At 39.2% G+C, this 20,064-nt stretch overlaps 1 protein-coding gene across 2 annotated transcripts in view; it reads right to left on the bottom strand.

Moving 5' to 3' along the window:
• FAR1 (fatty acyl-CoA reductase 1) overlaps positions 1 to 20,064 on the bottom strand; it is an 86,112-nt gene that overhangs the window by 23,182 nt on the left and 42,866 nt on the right. The window contains exons 3-8 of one of the 2 annotated variants that reach the window (XM_015412836.1): positions 18,053 to 18,228; positions 14,465 to 14,644; positions 12,299 to 12,476; positions 11,099 to 11,143; positions 10,882 to 11,009; positions 3,725 to 3,792 (exon numbers count right to left, since the gene is read on the bottom strand). In XM_015412836.1, the coding sequence (XP_015268322.1) occupies positions 3,725 to 3,792; positions 10,882 to 11,009; positions 11,099 to 11,143; positions 12,299 to 12,476; positions 14,465 to 14,644; positions 18,053 to 18,228 (775 nt within the window). The remainder of the gene's footprint in view (positions 1 to 3,724; positions 3,793 to 10,881; positions 11,010 to 11,098; positions 11,144 to 12,298; positions 12,477 to 14,464; positions 14,645 to 18,052; positions 18,229 to 20,064) is intronic. The other variant, XM_015412845.1, reaches the window with a different exon arrangement.

Here is a 20,064-nt window from a genome sequence, read left to right as displayed (position 1 = left end):
GTTACAAGATAAAGCACAAAGTTCTATGGCAGCTACTGTACATTTCCTGGGAACCAGATGCTAAAAGTAAAAACATTCAAATGTAAGTTAAGATCAAGGTAAGGAAGAAGTAGAATTTGAAGTGTGACTATATAATTAATACTTCATAGTTTTATTGTCTTACAGAAATGGAGAATTTTAGTTTTATAAACTTGATCCAAATAGCTTGTATTTTCTTCCAGTACACATGACCTAATGGCACCAGTAGGAAAGTCTACAGCAAGCCAGTCTTTCTCCAGCTTCTGCACCCCACCCCCTCACATAAGACTTACAGATCTTAAACTAGCCCAGAAGTTAGACTCTGAGCTCTCCCACCTCGTGCAGAATCATTGTTCTGCATCTTACCACTAACTAATGTGATGTCCTGCCATCAAATATACTTCCATTTCTAATTAAAATCAGGAGTGTGTGCACTCTGTATCTAAAAATTTGTAAAATTCTATACCAAGTAATCAAAATTCTGCCAGAAAAAGGGATTATGATTTGTATACAAATGATCACCAAATTTACTGAACTTGCATCATTTTATATTTCTTCTGCAATTTTCATTATTCTGACTCTCCCAAGCTTAAAAAAAGATGAAAAAGTTATGCAGGGCATGGAATCTCTGCCTTACTAATCAATGAAAATCTTTTCATCAACATTCTGGCTTCTTTCAACAGGCATTGCACCAGAGGCTTTACCGTGCACCATAACAGTCCCAGGTTCAGTCCTAGGCACTTCCAATTTAAGTATTGCAAGTATCTGGTGCAGGGAATGACTTGTCTGAAATTTTGGAGAGCCACTACCAGTCAGACCAGACGATACTAAGCTAGGGATACCAATGACCTGACATGGTATAAGGCCACTTCATATTGCCATATGGATTAGAAACTTACTGAAATGGAAGTAGAATTTTTCTGAGAATGCATTTTGCAATTTCCTTCAGTTCAACAGAATTACAGCATACAAACAATCCCAACTAAAGGCTAGAGCCATTCAGTTATTTATTTTTGGCATTCGTTATATATGTAGTGTAAAGTATTTAGCATCCAAAATACCATAACTAATATTTTATAATGGGAAATGGTGGCAAAATCTAAAGGATTTCACCCTGAATATCTTAACACTCATGTAACTATTTAAAGAAGCTGCTATATCGAGAGCTGACTTTTTTACCTCTCAAGTACGTTGTGCTACACCAAATGCACGTGTGTATTTTAAAAGGTATCTTGCCAGTAAAACAGTTAACTTTCCTGTAACTGGTGTTCAAGAGGTCATATGTACAGCAACACGTATGGGTTCCACACTGGCATGGAAGCAAACCTTTAAAGTTCTAGACAAGCCCTTGTCCCCAAATTGATATTCCAATACCTTCTCCAAAGGGATAGTTTTACCTTTCTGTACATGCCCTGTGGGGACAGGTGAGTACTATTCCACAGTTCCTTCAAAACATAGCATGTAGCTCTCCAGCAATGTGACAACTGAGAGGCTACCAGTAAGGAAGAAGAGTGGATTGTGGGACTATGAAAATGACCTCATGAAGTACTCTGATAGGTAATCTGTTTCTTCTTTGTGGTCTCCATGCAGTACCACACATGGGCGATTAGCAAGCCGATGAACCTGAAGGCAGGTTTTTGGCATTTGCTCAAGATAACATAGTGTGGGGAAACATCAATAACCACAAGTGGACTACTATTACTGCCATAACATTTGGTGAAGCAACATGGAGCAGTTGCCAAGATGAAAGGGAGGTATGTTTTGTGTTGTGGCCTACTAGTAATATGGATGAAAGATCCTGAAGATCTACTACATGTAGAAACAGTACATGTTCTATTATTGAACTATGTACGATTATTAGAAAGCAGAAGAATGTGAGCAGGGAAAAGCTTCCATGAACCTTGTCTGGAACATTTTTTGACCCCTTAATTCCAAAAGCAATTACTTTTATGACATATCCCACCCAAATGATGGTGAGGACTCAAGACTCTGAAGTAACAGATTCCATGTTAGTAAGAATTGTTTGTTTCCAGTGTGGGAAACTAATGGGTATGGAAACCAACAATAAGATCCAGAGACAACTCAGTAATAATCTGGGACTATATCAAGTCAAAGAGATACAAGGAATTTGTCTTCTCAGTATACGTGGGAAGCAGTCAGTAAAAAAGTTGGCACTGAAAGGGAAAATACAATAGATGCCACAGGTTTCAAAAGAATAACATTTCAAAGAATACCGAAGACATCGGTGATAAAGTGGAAGTTGGAATAATGTTGGAGGCAGTGTGGAAACATGGCATTAGCACTAGTAGATGCAAGGTGAAAAAACAAGAGTGGCCATAATGCAGGGATTGAAACTGACCAAGAGTAGGCAGGTGTAATAAACAAGGTATTGAAGCAAAGGGTTGTTGAGGCTACGGTGGTTGTGTACAGTTTGCACACAGGTATGATATTCACTGCAACACATCATGACCATAGCAGCCTCTTGAAGAACAACATGTGACCTGTTTTGCCATCCCTCAGTATTGTAGGGATAAGGCTAGTCTCTATGGTCATATTGTCAACTTTTGCTATAGACCTCATCATCATTGAGAGAATCGTTCAGCTCCAGTGCAGTACAAAATACCTTCGGAATTAGAAGGTGTCCCCAAAAACGAGAACCAGTAGATATATACGGGACCAGAGTGAAGGCATCAAAAAGGGAGATGGGAACACCATCAAAAAAGCAGGCACATAGAAGTGATGCTGACCCTAAGTAATGCAGTGTGACCACTGGAACTGTTTGAACATGCGCTCAGCTACAAGTGGCAGAATGACAAGAACAGATCTTAGTACAAAAGCTGGTTCTGGTATCAGAAGATGCACAGGGATAGCCAGTACTAGAAGGAAAGCAGACAAAAGAACCTTCCACAGTTTCTGAGGTACTTCTTCCAATCCCCAATTTACTAGGGTCTTCAGCTTCATAACGTTTGCAATTTACCCGTTTTAGCAGCTCAAGAAAGGGGGGGGAATGTGGAAGGGAAAAAGGAAATGACAAAGTTGACTAAATTGCACTAACTTTTTTAGAACCAAAGATGGAGACAAAAAAATCTGAGGTACTCTCCAGGGAACCAATGTGGAGCTACTAAAGGGAGCAATCTTCACTCCGCCCCACAGGATAATTTGAGTGCCAATGTTTGAGTGCTTTCTGGAATTTCTACTTGCCAGCTTAGAACCTATAAGACTGAACAGAGACCACAAAGAACTTAACCTACTTGTACAGCACCTTCAAAATTCACAGCACTTCTTGTATATACCACAGTAATTCTTATAACTGCTCTGCAAGACAGATCAAGAGCAGCTTGCCTATGGCAATTTGGCGAATTTTTAGCCAAGATTTAAACCAGCATTGTCTTGGATCACAACTCATTCTTTAAGCCACTTTAATACACCAGGTCCTAAACTAATCTTCCCTATCAAATCTTACAAAAAACAAGTTATGAGATCATTAGTGCTATAATTTTATTAAAGGAGGAGTCTGGCATATGGACAGATGTCTACGGAATAAACTGAAGGGACATATGGCAATGTTGATTAGAACCAAAGCTTTAACTCATGAAAGCTTCAATTTTAAAACAGTTTTTAATTTTCAATATACCTAAACACTGTCTCAAAATTTTATAAATAAGCTAATGCTATTCAAACATGGATAAAAAAAACCATAACATACCAACTTCACCCCAATGGAAAGGATTGGTGCCACCCGTTGTACAATTGTACACCATTATATTTCTTGGTCTGAAAAACATCAAGATATAGAAAACTTTAATCATTTTTCCTAGATGTTTTCAACATAAAAGGAAACATAAAGTCCAGTCAAACATGGACTTTAGCAGAGTCTACCGACTGGTATCCCTCCTAGCCTCATTCAATCAACCTTAATACTAAAAAAGAACCTTTTGCCACTAGAAGGTAGGCCACTTAGTCCTGAAAACTAAACCATTTCTTTAAAGACTCTTCTTAAATAAAGAACTCCAGGCATTTTCCAGATATATTCTGTGGTCTCTGGTTAGAACAAACCAAGATAGGCTTTATATCTGGGGCAAAAACATTCACATTAAAATATCCGTTTCATAAGAAGAAGAAAAATCAAACTTTAACATGTTCTTGAAAGCATAATCAATAAAATTTCAGTGTTGTGCTTTTTGTTCTTGTCCAGGAGACATTCTTGGAATAAAACTTTTTCTCTCTAGAACACATGACCCATATCTCCCCCCAAACAGGGAATAGCCCTGCCCACCTAATAGCCTTTACTCTCCAAATCTGATGCACCCCTGGTAATCCTGGCATTCCAGTCTCATAAGGGAATTCCTCTTCTTTTTATGCAGATCAGACCCCACTCCTTCTAGCTGGTGGAAAAAAATTCTAATCTACTGCCTTCAGGCAATTCCAAGAAATTCATTACCTATGTGAGAGTCCTGCAACTACAGGAAAACAATTATGTTCAATTGGCTATTCAGTAATCAGTACTAACGTATTAACTGTACAGCAGCCTGAGAGGACAAATGCCAGCCAGAGGGCAGAGGAGTCAGACTTCAGTAACAGTGAAGGGAATACGGGAGCCAGGCAAACACTGGGGATGGCAGACACCTGGTGGGAAGGGTGTGGCCAGGCACTCCCTTAACTGGTCAGGGCTGGCTGCTACATGCTGCAGTAGGGTTCCCAAGTACTTATCGTGATCCGGCGGGGGAAACATGCTCCCCGGCTGGACCATTCCTCCCTGTAACACACCATGCCGTTGCCAGGAAGTGACGCTGGGCGACGCTCTGGCAATGGGACTGAATACTCGATGGTACCACTTCTTGGCGACGGCATGGTGCGGCGCGTCTGTTGTCCCCGCAGGAATGATCCTGCGAGGACGTCTGTGTCCCCCGCTGAATCACAGTAAGTACTTGGGAAGCCTGTGCTGCAGCTGTGCAAAGGGAAGAAGTACCATTATGACTAAGGGCATGTGAGTACCGGGGCTGGACGGAGGAAAGGCAAGGGAGAAGGGCATGGCCAGTTATTGGGCTGGGCACTTAAGGTGGTGCAGCACAGTTGAGAGGCAGCCCAGGACTGAGATGGATGGCACGTGCAAGGAATGGAAAGGGCAGTGCTAAGGGTCCACAGCACTGGGTAACTTGGAGCCCAATAAAAGACACAAACAGTTGTAGAAGACATTACCATGGAGCTACAACATCAACCATGCTTGCTGCAGGCCTGGGCACTACAAGTACCGTGACTACCTACCCCAATCCCTAAGGCAGTGAAAAACTACCATCTTCATAGCATGTAAGCTGAAAGCTAACTAAGCATGTACCACACCTTTTATGCAGCTAGGTAGCCTAGGGTAAATTAGCCTCTGAGTATTACCAGAGTCCGACTCTTTGCGACCCCATGGACCAGATCACGCCAGGCCTTCCTGTGTTCCACCGTCCTCTGAAGTTTGCTCAATTTCATGTTCATTGCATCTATGACACTGTCTAACCATCTCATCCTTTGCTGTCCCCATCTTCTTTGACCTTCAATCTTTCCCAGCATCAGGGTCTTCTCCAGTCTTTTCCCTTCTCATTTGGTGGCCAAAGTATTTGAGCTTCAGTTTCATTATCTGGCCTTCCAGGGAACAGTCAGGGTTGATTTCTTTTAGGATTGACTGATTTGATCCTTGCAGTCCAAGGGACTCTCAAGAGTCTTCTCCAGCACCATAGTTCAAAAGAATCTATTCTTCGGCGCTCGGCCTTCCTTATAGTTCAACTCTCACAAGCCATACATGACTACTGGGAATACCATTGCTTTGACCATGCGGACTTTTGTTGGCAGGGTGATGTCTCTGCTTTTTATCATGCTGTTTAGGTTCGCCATCACTTTCCTCCCAAGGAGCAGGCGTCTTTTAATTTCATGGCTGCTGTCACAGTCTGCGGTGATCTGGGATCCCAGGAACGTGAAGTCTGTCACTACTTCCACGACTTCCCCTTCTATTTGCCAAGGAGTGATGGGGCCAGTTGCCATGATCTTAGTTTTTTTTTATGTTGAGCTTCAAGCCCACTTTTTCCTTTTCCTATGCTGAACCAATCAGTTGTTCCATATCCGGTTCTAACTGTTGCTTCTTGGCCCTTATACAGGTTTCTCAAGAGACATGTGAGGTGGTCTGGTACTCCCATCTCTTTAAGGACCTGCCATAGTTTGTTGTGATCCACACAGTCAAAGGCTTTAGCATAGTCAATGAAGCAGAAGTAGATGTTTTTCTGGTACTCTCTTGCTTTCTCCATAATCCAGCGAATGTTGGCAATTTGATCTCTAGTTCCTCTACCTCTTCGAAACCCAGCTTGTACTTCTGGCAGTTCTCTATCCACGTACTGTTGAAGCCTAGCTTGTAGGATCTTGAGCATGACCTTGCTAGCGTGTGATATGAGTCCAATTGTGTGATAGTTTGAACATTCCTTGGCATTACCCTTCTTTGGGATTGGATTATCCAAATAAGCCCCTTTAAATTTTAAACAGATAAAGAAAGGAGGGAGGGAAATTCCTCCCTCCCACTCCTTCCTTCTTCAGCCGGCTAGGAAAAGAACTTAGTGAAAAACCGTTTTTAAACGCTTTCCAGGGCAAAGAAGAAAAGAAAAGTTGTTGTCTGAGTTTATAATACTACTTTTTGGAATATAAACTTGGAAGAAATTTTATATGTTTCACTCTAAACATCACTGAAGCAGAAATACATTTCTATTCTTTGGATGATAGCCAAACTATCTGGAATTATATGAAGACAATTTAAACTACAACTATTTAATCCCAACATGGAATATAAATAATCACATCTCATCAAAAGGATTATAAATCTTTTCCCCTTAGAAAGAAAGAAAGAAATACAGAAAGGGAGGGAGGGAGAGAGGGAAAATTGGACATTAATTTGAACTTGTTTTCTTCTTAGTTTTTTATAACATGCTTTGCTTTATTTGTTGAAATTATAAAAGTGCACTGTGTTCAGACTGTATTCTACTGTAAAGTAAACAATTGGTAAGATCCCTGACTCATTGTTGAAAACTTTATGGTGTTTAATATGACTGTAAAAGCTTTTATTTTGTAAACTTTAGAAGTGTTTTGATTCTCAGGCTTTGGAAAAGACTCTCTGTTTTGAGATACTGTTTTAAAATGGTTGGTATAGAAAGAGTTAAAAAGGTGCCAGAGGCTTTATTTTCAGCTATTGGGGGGGGGGGGTAGCAGATATTAATGAGACACAGGTTTCTTGGGATGATTTGCCATTTATAATCTATGACACAATTACTTCCATTTTTAAATTGTAGATCCACTACAGAAATTGTAGATCCACTACAGAAGTTGTAGATCCACTACAGAATAAAAAGGGAGATAAGGCTACTAGAAACTAAAATCAAAATGAAGAAACTTCAGGAACAAAGAGACACTGCTATTGAAGAGACGGAACAAGACTACAATCAAACTGACTTGACCCACAGAATGAATTTTGCACCTAAAAAGGGGGATAAAAATACCCATAAAAGTGTATATGAGAAGCATCAAAAAAGCGACAAATGATGAAATCTCCAATGCTGTGGAAGGTGTAAAAGATGAAACAACTCAGAAGAAATAAAAGAGTTCATGGAATCTCCAACTATTTCAAGTTTTGAATACAGATGGCTACTCCCAAAAGAAAGTTTTTCTACGTACAAGGGAAAAAGGCACAGAATTAAGACTTTACTGAAGAGAAAAAACCAGAAAAGGAAGAAGAGGATGAAACTTCTTAAATGACACTGGCTAGGGAAATCTTTTGATGGTTCACTTGAGCAAAATTCCTGAGCAGAATCTCTGAAAATGTTGAGATAAAAAAGTCTAAATCAGAAGAAATTATGAATGGTACATTTAAATACTTAAATATTCTTAACTGAAGATTGTAACAAAAAGCTTAGATAATATTTAAAATATATGACATTATGAATTGTATACTCACAGATATGCAAAGAGTATAGTTTGTTATTATAAGGTTGAAATAGGATATTTAACTACATATGTATGAGGTACATAAATAGATAAAACAATGATGAAGAAGAAGAAGAAGAGGAGATTGGATTCATACCCCGCCCTTCACTTGGAGTCTCAGAGCGGCTGACAAACTCCTTTCCCTTCCCCTCCCCACAACAGACACCCTGTGAGGTGGGTGGGGCTGAGAGAACTCTGACACAAACTGCTCTCAGGAACAGCTGTGCCAGAGCTTGTGACTGACCCAAGGTCACATCAGCAGGTGCAAGTGGAGGAGTGGGGGAATCAAACCCGGTTCTCCCAGATTAGAGTCCGCACACTTAACCACTACACCAAACTGGCTCTCTAGATGATGTAGATTAAGTTACCCCAGTATGTAAGTTTGTGTTTGTTATGTATGTTTGTTTTGTCCTATAAAATAAAAAAATATACTACCAAAGAACACCCAGGAATCAGGCAGGAAAAAGAGAACCTGCTGTGGAATGCAAATGATATTGTTCTGGCATGCAACTCTGTACAGAGTACATTGCTACTCTGGCAGTTGAGGTTTGTACTTGTGCTAGCACAAACACAAGTGGATGTTACCACAAAAGACGGGCCTCCACCTGCTGTCACAAATGGGAAAGCCAAGAGAAGCAACAGCGAAAATGCCACATGAGACAAGAGACGAGAAGGCTGAGAATGATAGCCTAAAACATCTCCAAGGAGAATATGTTAGAGGAGTCTTGGGTCAAGTAAAGCCCCAGCAGGACTGAATCCCCATTCCTCTCCCACCCATGTCATGTTACAGATCCCTAAATCCTGGTTTATTTGTATGTCTGCACTGGTCCAGAAAAAGTAGTCCCTGCTGATAATAGCCATCAACAACTGCTAATCATTTCCTTATCTGAATTCATCTTACATAGGCTAACCCCCACAAAAACTAAGGTGGGTCTTCAGGCTAATTCAAGGGTATTAATAATGTTCTGCTATGAAATGAAACACACTGATGACATCCTTCTTCCAGTCACTGGGAGATCCTTCTTGATAGTGTCAGATATTTATTATTTGAAATAAGATGGAACCTTGGGGAATCCCACAAGTTAAGAGATAGACGTCACCCAATATACTGACTTCAGTGAACACTTGGACAAGAAGGATGAACTACTGCCAAGCAAAGTGTCCAATGCTAACCTAAATGACCAGAAGGATCTCAAGGTCCACACTAAGAAAATGCTAAATCATAAACCTGAACATAGTTTTTATTCCTTTTATTCTTTGTTCCTCAGATCCAAGCCACCAAAGCCAGTGTCCCTTATTTCTGTAGTTTTTCAAAGACACTTCCAATTTTTTTACTGATACTGTTCTCATGCTTTCTCTGGTTATCTTTTATCATGATTTCCACTATTTACTGATTCATCTGTTTCTCATCTTAAGACTCTTTTAAGTCTGTTGCTCAGTTATATGATTGCTACTTCTCTTTCTGCTGTACTTTCAGCAGTCTTGTTAGTCATCTCCTCCCAACCTTTATTTCCTCTTCAAATTCTAGCACACTCAAGGTAACTGTATTTCTTCTGTCCTGTTTGTGCCCGGTCATTTTCCATGCAACAACCTAATGGTAAACATTGTTTCCAGGTATTTACAATGCTGCTAAAGTGTATCTATTTGAAACTTTTAATATTATTCTTTGAGCCCACTGCTGCCCACCCTGTACTTAAGTTTTCCTATTCCCTAATCATGTGTCTTGACTGCAAACATTTGGACAAGGAACATCTACATAATTTACTTTCTTATAATAGCTAGTCTTTTAGGCAAACTGAGGGGTAAATAATTAAAATTCTTCCTTTCTGACTTGCAGAACTCAAGGCAGCTTACAGTATAAATAAAACAACAATTATAAACACACATAACACTACAATTTAAATTTGTTTATTTATACAGTATCACCCAACCAGACTGCAAAAGAAACAGTCTAAATGCAATTAACATAGACCTTATTCAGGGGTCAAAGAAGAGACCGAGGCTGTTGGAATGCACTTTTATACAGTCAGGACCAAAATGCCTGGGGTGCAAGTTCATGTCATTTCGCTTTCCACTCTACAGGCACCTCTCCCCTCCCTGTATGAAATGACAACCTATTTCAGCAGCTTTTGGCAGCAATGGCATTTTTATCCTGCCTTTCCACCTAAGAGCTATAGCATCACAATACTCCTCCGAGGTAATGCAGACTAACAGTGTGGCTGGCCCAAGGTCACCCAGTGAGTTGCCCTAACCTGGATAGCCCAGGCTAGTCCGATCTTGTTAGATCTCGGAAGCTAAGCAGGGTCAGCCTTGGCTAGTATTTGAATGGGCGACCTCCAAGGAATACTAGGGTTGTGACTCAGAGACAGGCAACCTCTGAAGTGTCTCTTGCCTTAAAAAAGCCTAACTCACCACCTAGTGGTGCATAATGCTAAAAGAGCGAGAACGTCTGGCTGCCAGACAATCTTAGATCTCCTAGCTATACTATACACAGTGCCATATGATAATTATTACCCAGTGAGTTTCATGGCAGAGGATTTGAACTCAGTTCTCCCCAGTACTCAGTGCAGGGGTTTCTTGGAGAAACACTTTATGTCCCAATGTCCTTTTCCTATACCCTGGAGTGCTGTACGCTATGAACTCCTGGAGGCTTATGCAGTACCTTCCTAGACACAGACACTTTTGCAATGATTATTAAACAGGAAAGTAAACATAACTGGTTATTTGTCCCTACAGCAGTACCTAACATCACCACACGTAACTTACAAGTTTGAACCTACACTTAAAAAACTGGAGCTAACAGTATTAAAGTATCATATGACAATAGTTTATTAGATCGGTTGAAAACTGCATTGTCACCTGCTATACCTATTAACTCCTGAATACCAAGCAGCAGCTATTGTTGCGTTGATGACTACATCTACTGGAATAAGATCTGCAACTGCACTGTTGGAGGCTCGCATGGTTCGAAGAATTCCTTTTCCTGCCTTAAAACAGAAGATAACACAGTAAGAAAATTATTTGAAGTCACCCTTAGCTTTCAAAGACAAAACACTACATTGCAAAGGTTGCTTACAGCAATAAAGAGGCCACTAGGTCCATTAAAGTTGTCAATCCATCCCTGTTGGGAAACAAAAAAGAGAGAAAAGCTTATTGGCTCAACTACTATGGAAAAGACAGAAATCATTCTGCAACAGTAAATTATCACAAGAATAACATTTTTATTTAGTCTAATTTTATCTCTCTCTTGCATACATGAGCAAACAATAATTTACCTCTTCCAAAGTGCTTTAAAAACACTTATGTAACAGAAGTCTTTATCAGCTATTTTAGTCAAAAAGCCTCTCACCAAACTATTATTTTAAAAAAATGAGGTACTCTCATCAAGCAGAGCACTTTCTTCACCGTATAGCTATTCAATTCAAACATCTGAAAATAAATTACTTGAGTAGTATGTGGGTATGTGGAAAGTTTGCTGCCTTCTCTCCTCTTTTGAAAAGAATTACACAACACTGGATGAGAAAGCAATCTGGAGGCTATACCAGCCCTTAACAAAACATTTGAGGAAATCTGCCAGCCTGCTTTCTGTCTTGAGGAGATGCCCAACACTGAGACTTTTCCTATTAGCAAAAATCTACCCTAGAGGCCCAGGGGCACAAATTACTACTACTTTTGTTCACAACAATGTCCTTTCAAGTTGTGCCTCTGATAGTGTTAATATGGAAAGAGTTTCTCTCTCTCTGCTTATGAGTCCAAACCACAAGTGTGAATGTGGAAGCCCTGTGGGCATATTTGTTTTAGAATTACCACTGAAAAGTATTAATTCTTCCAATACTATAAACTGGAGCAATTTCTAATACAGGAAGTTATCTCAAGTCAAAGCAAACCATTTAGGAGAAAAATAACTCTGGGCTACCTTGGCAGGGATCACATATCTCCCACTTATACAGAATTGCTATCAGTGATTGTACATTACTGCTTTTACTGCAGGTATCAACCCTCAACACAGGAACATCTGTTAGAAGCAAGATTTTCTCAGAGCCAAGCACACATGAATTATTTACCAAATGTAGTATGCCTCAGAACAAATAGCCCTAAATCTATTTATCTTTTGGGCTTCCATTCACACGTAAACTGAGAGAAACAACATGCAGATTGAACAATACACAACACTGCGGAAACCTTTGCCTTTTTAACATGCAATAGTTTTTGTTGACAAGTTAACACTGGCGTTTGGTATTTAAACAAGTAGTTAAGGTAATAAAAATTAACTTACTGGGAAAGGCTCTTTCCAGCTGGCACCCACAATTGATGGCCTTATAATGGCTACATTTAATTTTGCACCTTCCTGTTGAACAATGTATTCTGCTAAGGCTTTTGTATATGTGTAAGTATTAGGCCTGTCTCCTATCAGTTTTGGAGTAATATCATTCACTAAGCCGTCATCCATCCACCTACAGAAAAAACATTTAAAATATTTATATCGTGCCCAGCCCTTCTACTCTAACATTCCCAAGCAGGACTTTTGTATTATACATAATTATATTCACGCACCCACTTTAAAACAGAAAACTGATAGCTATTTATGGAGCTTTCAGGTCATTTCCAGAAACAAGTGGAAAAAAGGAAAAATTTACTGGAATTTAAGTGGCTATTTGTTATTGAAATACTGAAGGCAAAAATTCCAACAGTTTGGGTATTACATGTGAGTCAACACATTGATCCAAAACAAAGTCATGAGGCTGGATCCGAAACGTGGCCTTCCATGAGCAGAAAGGCACCTCAGAATCCAAGCTCAGTTTAGAATTACCCAATTAAACTATAACAAAAAAGGTATCAGCTTCAACTAAAAACTTTAAAAGATACTCAATAGCTAAAAAATAAGTCTCCTTTTTCCCCACCCAACATACAAACTAATATACTCAGTGGCTGCTGATTTGCTTCCAAGCAAAAAGTTCCAGTTAACACTTGTAAAGGCTCTATGTGGTCTGGGACCAAGTTATGTGAATGATCATCTTCTCTCATATGAGCATGCCCAGCAATTATCACATGACCTGCTCTGTGCACCCACATTGTCAAGAGATTAGATGGGTAAGCACCAGAGTCATTTCAGTGGTAGCACTCAGACTGCAGAATCCATCTCACAGAAGCTTGCCTGGTACTTAATTTACAATCCTTGGGCATTTTTATTCTCTGAAGGCCTAGCTGTCTTGTTTTTATATCATCGTGTTTTAGATTTTCCATTTTTATGCTGGGTATTTCAGAAGATTTAAATATCTTTATCCAAATGTTTATGTTTGTTCTAAGATGCAACATTAATAAGGGGAGGTGGGGTATACATGTTTAAATATTACACTGGCCATTCACTTCAAAAAGACCTTTTAATAATATCCAAGTTTTCTTTTGACTAAATATCTAATAACTCCTACATGAAGCCAAACAAATTAGTTTGAAAAGGCAGATGAATAGATCAAAAGGAGTTGACTGTACAGAAACAATAGTGATTCCAAGTATTCAAACTGTCAATATTTGATGTTTTTCTGAATATTTGTATATTTAAGCAGGTCAGAATAAACCAAGGAGCCGAGGGGATGAACTGGGATATAAGCTTATTTACAAACGTGTGTCAACTGTTAAATTGTCATCCATATACACTGTATCACTGTTTACATCTAGAATGTCTTGTCAGCTGTGGGCAAGCATTCAGATTCCAGAAAATGTTATGCAAATATGTTAAATTTAAATATATCAGTCTGATGACTAGTTTATGCAATATTTTGATGTGAGCCGCCCTGAGCCTGCTTTGCGGGGAGGGCAGGGTACAAAATGAACCAATAAATAAATAATAAAATACTGTGCCCAAAAATAGTACTGGTATAGTAGCTTGTCAAATGAACCCGACTAGCATGATCCTGATTATTTTTAATAGTATAGCAAATTATTTGCCGGACTTCTAGAACTGTCAACACATTAGCTTCTTGCCTTAAATGTAAAATCAAGAGTTTATCACCCTGTATTTATTTATTTCATTTATACCCTGCCTTTCTCTTCACTTGAGACCAAAAGTGACTTACAGCATTCTCTTCTCTTCCATTTTATCCTGAGATAGGTTAGGCTAAGAATGTGTGAGTGGCCCAAGATCTCCCCCCCCCCACACACACACACAAGCTTCCATGGCAGAGTGAGGATTCAAAGCTGGACCTCCCAGATCCTACTGCAACACACTAACCATTATACCACACTAGCTCTATTTATACAGTATCTAGGGTTATTCCATATCCCGCCTAATCACATCTTCAATTTTTTTTTATCACATATGATCAAAATCTGAAAGACCAAGAACGTCCAACTCATCTCATTTCAGGTCTGTTTAAAACAAACACTTCCCAACATTTCATGTTATTCAAAATGTAGATACAAGATGAGAGCACTAAACACATACTCTAAGGAATCTATCAATTTCTTGGGATCAACAGGGGGTGGATAGACGACTTCCTCAATGTGCTTTCGATTGCAATAGGCAAATGCTGTTGAAACATGGATAAACACATCCAGATTCTTCATTTTCTGGGCTAAGAAAAGAAGCTGCTGTGTTGCAATTACGTTGAGCTGAACAGCATCTCTGTTGAAAGAAGAAAAAAAACAAGAAAACATTACATGAGTCTGTCCTAGAGGACTTTAGATAACCAGACCCAAGATCCTGTGTGTACATATAACTAAACAAGTTCACATTCCTTTGGGATTTTTTTGGTTTCTTAGGTGTTCCCTGAACACCTGTGTCAGTCCGAGCTAGGTACTACCACTGTATTTGCTGAAAGCAAAAGGACACGATTGGTTTGCAAGTGTTTCTGATAGTGTGTGGCTCATCTCTAACCATCTCTGCATTCATTTACACTCCAGCCCGTATCATCTTACTATAGAAGGCAGCAAAATGTTGCCTCAAGTTGGGAGAAACAGAACTCTCAGGGAAAGGAGGATACCCATTACCATTGTACTTTTTCTTCTACAGGCCCCTACACAAAAACAGACAGCTCTTAATTATGAACTGAACAATGGCCTCCTATTAGGTGCTAAATGTTAGATACAAAGGAACCATACTATGCACTCTGCATAATTGAAAATTTCTGGATTAAGACACATTTGCTGTGTGTTCCTTCTACAATGAAAATAATTGTTTTAAAATAAAGACAAACTTTTATTCAGTCATATACACGCAGCAGCTAGGGTAAATAAAATCCAAATTAGATGCTAGTTCAGGGTTAAAAAGATGGGTAGCAAGCAAGATGCAGCGTTTCAGCAGGTTATGTACATGACAAATTTGCATGAATCCTCAGCAGTGAGACAGCGGAGCCCAGGTGTGCAGATGAAGCTACATTCAAATGATTAACTCCAGTTTATAAACCATTACTTTATTATATTAAAACTACTGCTTTATTGCAGTGCCTGAATGCAGACTACCCAGAACACTGCAGCTTGTTGCTGTGTACCAAACTGGCATTCTAAACTATAGTTTGTACCTGGCTTAACTATGCTTTGTGTGCCACCTGAATAGAGAAATCCCAGTTTATTCAGTACCACTGTCCCCAACCTACTTCAAGGAAAGCATGGAAACTTTTGCCAATCCAAATGCATTCCAGTACTGAAGGTACTTTCGCCGATTCCCTCTCTCTCCTTCCCTCTGCTTTCTTTGGACACCCCTTCCTTGCTAGTGATAACTAACCAAGCAGCAATGTGCTTCAGAGAATTCAGCCTCTTTCAGAAAAAATTTAAAAGGCAGTAAAACCAGTAAGGGGGGGGGAGAGAAAGATCTAATTTATTTCAGTTGTTTATTTCAGTGCAGGAATTCAGCAAAGCAGACAAAAAGGGGAAGGGAGACAAAGGGTCCTTAAACAAGAGTCAGGAGGTGGCAGCATCTTGGTTTGCCCAAGGCTCCCCCACCAGTGGACTGATAGCAAGCAACATGGCAACTCAGGGAAGCTCAGTACAGCATCCAGGAACTGTACCTGAAGGCACGAAACGAGACAAGAAGCAGAGTACCGTGTTTCCCCGAAAATAAGACACTGTCTTATATTTATTTTTTCTCAAGAAGACACACTAGGGCTTATACCACAAATGCATAGAAATCCTGCTAGGGCTTAGTTTTGGGGTAGGTCTTATTTTCGGGGAAACAGGGTAACTGGCATTTGTGAACTGTGGTCTGTTAACATATGTCTTTTTTCAGCCCTGGCTCCTACCTTATGCAGTTCCACAGGGTATGTAAGGCAGAGATGTTCCGCCAGGTTTTTGGCTGAGGACAGCAACAGGTACCATCTACCTGGCACTCCCTCCCTTCCCCCTCACTCTGCTTGCAGGACAGTAATGCATACTGTATTAATTTTGGCACCATCTAATGTTTTTTAATTTTAACTTGACTATTTTAATTTTGGTTTTATATTGTAATTTTTGTTGTTGGCAACCGCTCTGAGCCCTTGGGACTCAGGGAAAGGCGGTATATAAATTGACCTTATAAATAAATGTAGATAAACAAACTAGTAATAACTTAATGCCAGAATCAGTTAATTATTTCTGGGAAGGCTGTTTCCACAAAGTTGTGACAAGGAAAACTGAAGCACCAAGAGAATAAAAGTCATTTAAATGCTGGTACTGGGAAGTAGTTGTGATCAGTGTTCCCTCTAAGCTGAGTTAGTGTGAGCTAGCTCACAGTTTTTTAGCCTCCGGCTCACACCTTTTTGTCTCAGCTCAGGAAGGATGGCTCCAGAGCAAACGAATTTATGCATTTTCTAAATGTTAACAAGATTCACTCTTGTAAGCCTGTACAAGCATCACAAACTTGTAAGATTAAGCCATATTTCTTTTAATATTTATTATTAAACCGCTAATTATCCAAATCACTTAATTAACAGCATATACATACCTAGACTGGTAAGACAACAGATTCTATTTATTTTTCGCCACTATTATGCTTGCACCTAGAACGCCCTTTTTATACCTGACTGCCCCAACAGTACTACAGATGTGAAGGCCCATAAACATTCAAAAAAAGTCTGTGCCTTTCCCAATGATTTTTTTCCACTTTTTTCCAATGGAAAATAGGGACATCTGGGGATAACACAAGAAAAAACTTTTATAAAATATTTTCTCATTTGACATGTATGAAATGATTTAAGGCCAGGTTTTACTCACTTAAAATGTTTATGTAAGACAAACTATAGCATTCCTGTGTATACTGTAGACATGTTTTTCAAGGATATGTTTACTGTATACAATTAATTTGCTATAATGTGTTCAATAATAGAGTTCAGTATATTGAGTCATGAAGTTTAACTTAATATACTGTCCTGCTTATTCTGACTATATTAAGACTATCTATTCAAAAACATACTCTTTTCTTTACTATGAATTTTGTTTTCTAATTCCATCTTTTATGTTTCTAAGTCCACCTTTTATTTTTCCTACCTCTCAGAGGGCAAAAATTAAGACACATATGATAAGGTAGCTTAAGGTGTGGCAGTTTGCAGTGCTCTCTCAAGTACTGGGTATACTTGTGAAGTTGCTTATAGAAAACTAAGACTTTTACTTTTAAATTCCATAAGTTACTACAATTTTACATGCTAAATTACATGGTATGAATTTTCAGTTTGATAGAAAAAGTACTGCATGCATTTTAATTTTCCCCAAAAGAAAATTCTTTTCCCATAGCTTTCCAAGTTTTATATCAGTAAGGAGGACCTAGTTCAGAAATAAAACAAAATCTTCAACTATGAATAAAAACCTTAAGAATGAAATAATTCATTTTTGAGGCACACCAGTTTCAGAATTGGCAGACCCCATTTCAGTAAGGCAAAAATTTTAAAAATTAGGCCCATACCTTTAAAGTTTCAGGAAAAAAGTGTAAATTGCAGCACACTGGATGAGTGCACTTGCTTTTATCATGGTCCAAAAGCATTAAGACAATGCAGGACAAGGTGTATTCTTCCTTTACAACACAAAAGTTGTTCATGTTGAGGTATATTTAACTTAAACCACTCACCTTAGAATTTCATTGAATCTTACAGTAGCAGCACAGTGAAATACAATATTTGTGCAGTCTATGAGAGTCTCCTTGTCTTCTTCACTAAGGGCCATTTCTAATTCTGTAAGGTCACTAGCAATTGCTATAATTTTTTCTTTAAATTGTGGCTGTTCATCTCGCAGTCGGTCAAAGAGCTGCCAAAAGAAAACAGGTCTAAATATTTAAGAGTCTCAAAGCCAAGGCACAAAGTGAGTGTTTCAGAATTTTCTGGGAATAATCCTGACATGGTTTCTACCTAAAATATTACATTGTATTTCTTATCTTCACTTATATTATGAAAAGAGTATGACATTACTGTATACATCAGAAAAGAGGATGGCCCAAATGTAAGACGGCTTCCCCACAATACAAGAGAAGGCTAAAGGAATAGAGGATAATCCTGAATTTAATTTGACCTTGGTCTCAACCTACTTTTGGCATGAGCCATAAGGAGTAGAAGCAGAGAGAGAGAGTAGTGTGGTTGCCACACTGCAAGCAGCCTGGTGAACCAACTGAGGGGGCACTTCTCTGTGTGCCTCTGCCCCTTTTGCAGACAGCCAGAAAAAGCAGAGAGGTAGAGGGTGGCACCCACTAGCTGGCTCATCACATTGCAAGCAGCCTGGTGAGCCAGCTGGTGGGGGGGAGAGGTATGCCACCCTCTACCTTGGTGTCTTCTGGCGCTGCTTGTAGTCTTGCCCACCAGCTTGTTGGAAGCAGAGAACACTCCCTTCTTTGCCCTATGATCTCCTTGCTGGTGAAAGAAGGCCCCAAGGTGAGAAAGAAAAACACCCACCCATGTACGTACTCAAATAGAAGTCAACCTTCAAAAAGATAAAAAGCTCATCTTCCTTTTGGGATGGGCAAAGTTATTTAAGCATACACAATCCATTCCAAAATGCAAAACAACACATTTACACTGCATAATAAAAAGATTTTTTAAATCAGTAAACAGACATGTCATTTTTACAGCCAAACATTTCCAGTCTTTTTCAAATAACACCCCTGCAATATTTCTAGTTGACCTGATCCAACGTTTCATAAATGTTTAAAAATGGTTTGTAATATTTAAAAACAAGTTGGTATCCTACCATTCTGTTCAGAGTTTAAAGTCTTTCTCCAACTTATGAGGATCTTCTACCACATAAAGAGCCATGTAAATTGGAGGAAAGCTTCAAACTTTGCCGGTCAGAATAACAGGAATACAAACCATTTTAAAGCCCTGAATTGATATAATTTGTTTAAAAGGCACACCTAATAAGCAAGGCAGCTCAACCACACATAAAAGGAAAAAAATGCCATTGTCCAAACAAACAGGAGTGGAATAAGGCTGCCTCCTATAAGATTTTTGGCTTGTCCTTAAGAGCCATCCTTGCATGAACTACTCTTGAGATTCCAACCAATTTATACATTTCAAAAATCTGTGCAAACTAGGAAATACACTAACTTCCTATTTATACCCTCACAGTGCTGTAAAACAAAAAAATTGACCAGAATCCTGTAAGCACTGGGAAATCCTAATTGATGTTTAAGACTAAGTTACATACAGCCACTTTATACCAAGCAACTTGCTGAGTATGGATAGTACTCGACAATATTCAAGATCACATCTGAAACCACAGAAACATTTCACAAGCATTTTGAAAATCAAGAACAGGCAGCCATTTTGTTCAACAGAAGCACCTTGAGGGCAGCATTTAACTTATAAGTTGAAACCTCCATTCTACATAATATAGTTATCATACGGGATAATAAATTTTAGGTTTTACAAACCTCTAAGCTTGCCAACATATATACCAAGAAGGGATGCCAGACTACAGAGAACAGGTCCTCTGGAGAAAATAGATGCTTTGGAGAGTGAACTCTATGGCACTGTACCCTACTGAGGTCCCTGCCCTCCCCAGGCTCCATCCCCAAATCTCCATCTGGATCTTACAACCCTACCCCCCCCAGCCCCCCACTGGTGGCCAGAGGGCACCTGGCAATCCTAATAC

The sequence above is a fragment of the Gekko japonicus genome, unplaced genomic scaffold (assembly GCF_001447785.1).
Source record: "Gekko japonicus isolate JY-2015 unplaced genomic scaffold, Gekko_japonicus_V1.1 scaffold821, whole genome shotgun sequence".
Taxonomy (NCBI): domain Eukaryota; kingdom Metazoa; phylum Chordata; class Lepidosauria; order Squamata; family Gekkonidae; genus Gekko; species Gekko japonicus.
The sequence above is the reverse complement of the archived record's forward strand: the minus strand, read 5'-3'. Positions and strand labels throughout refer to the sequence as shown.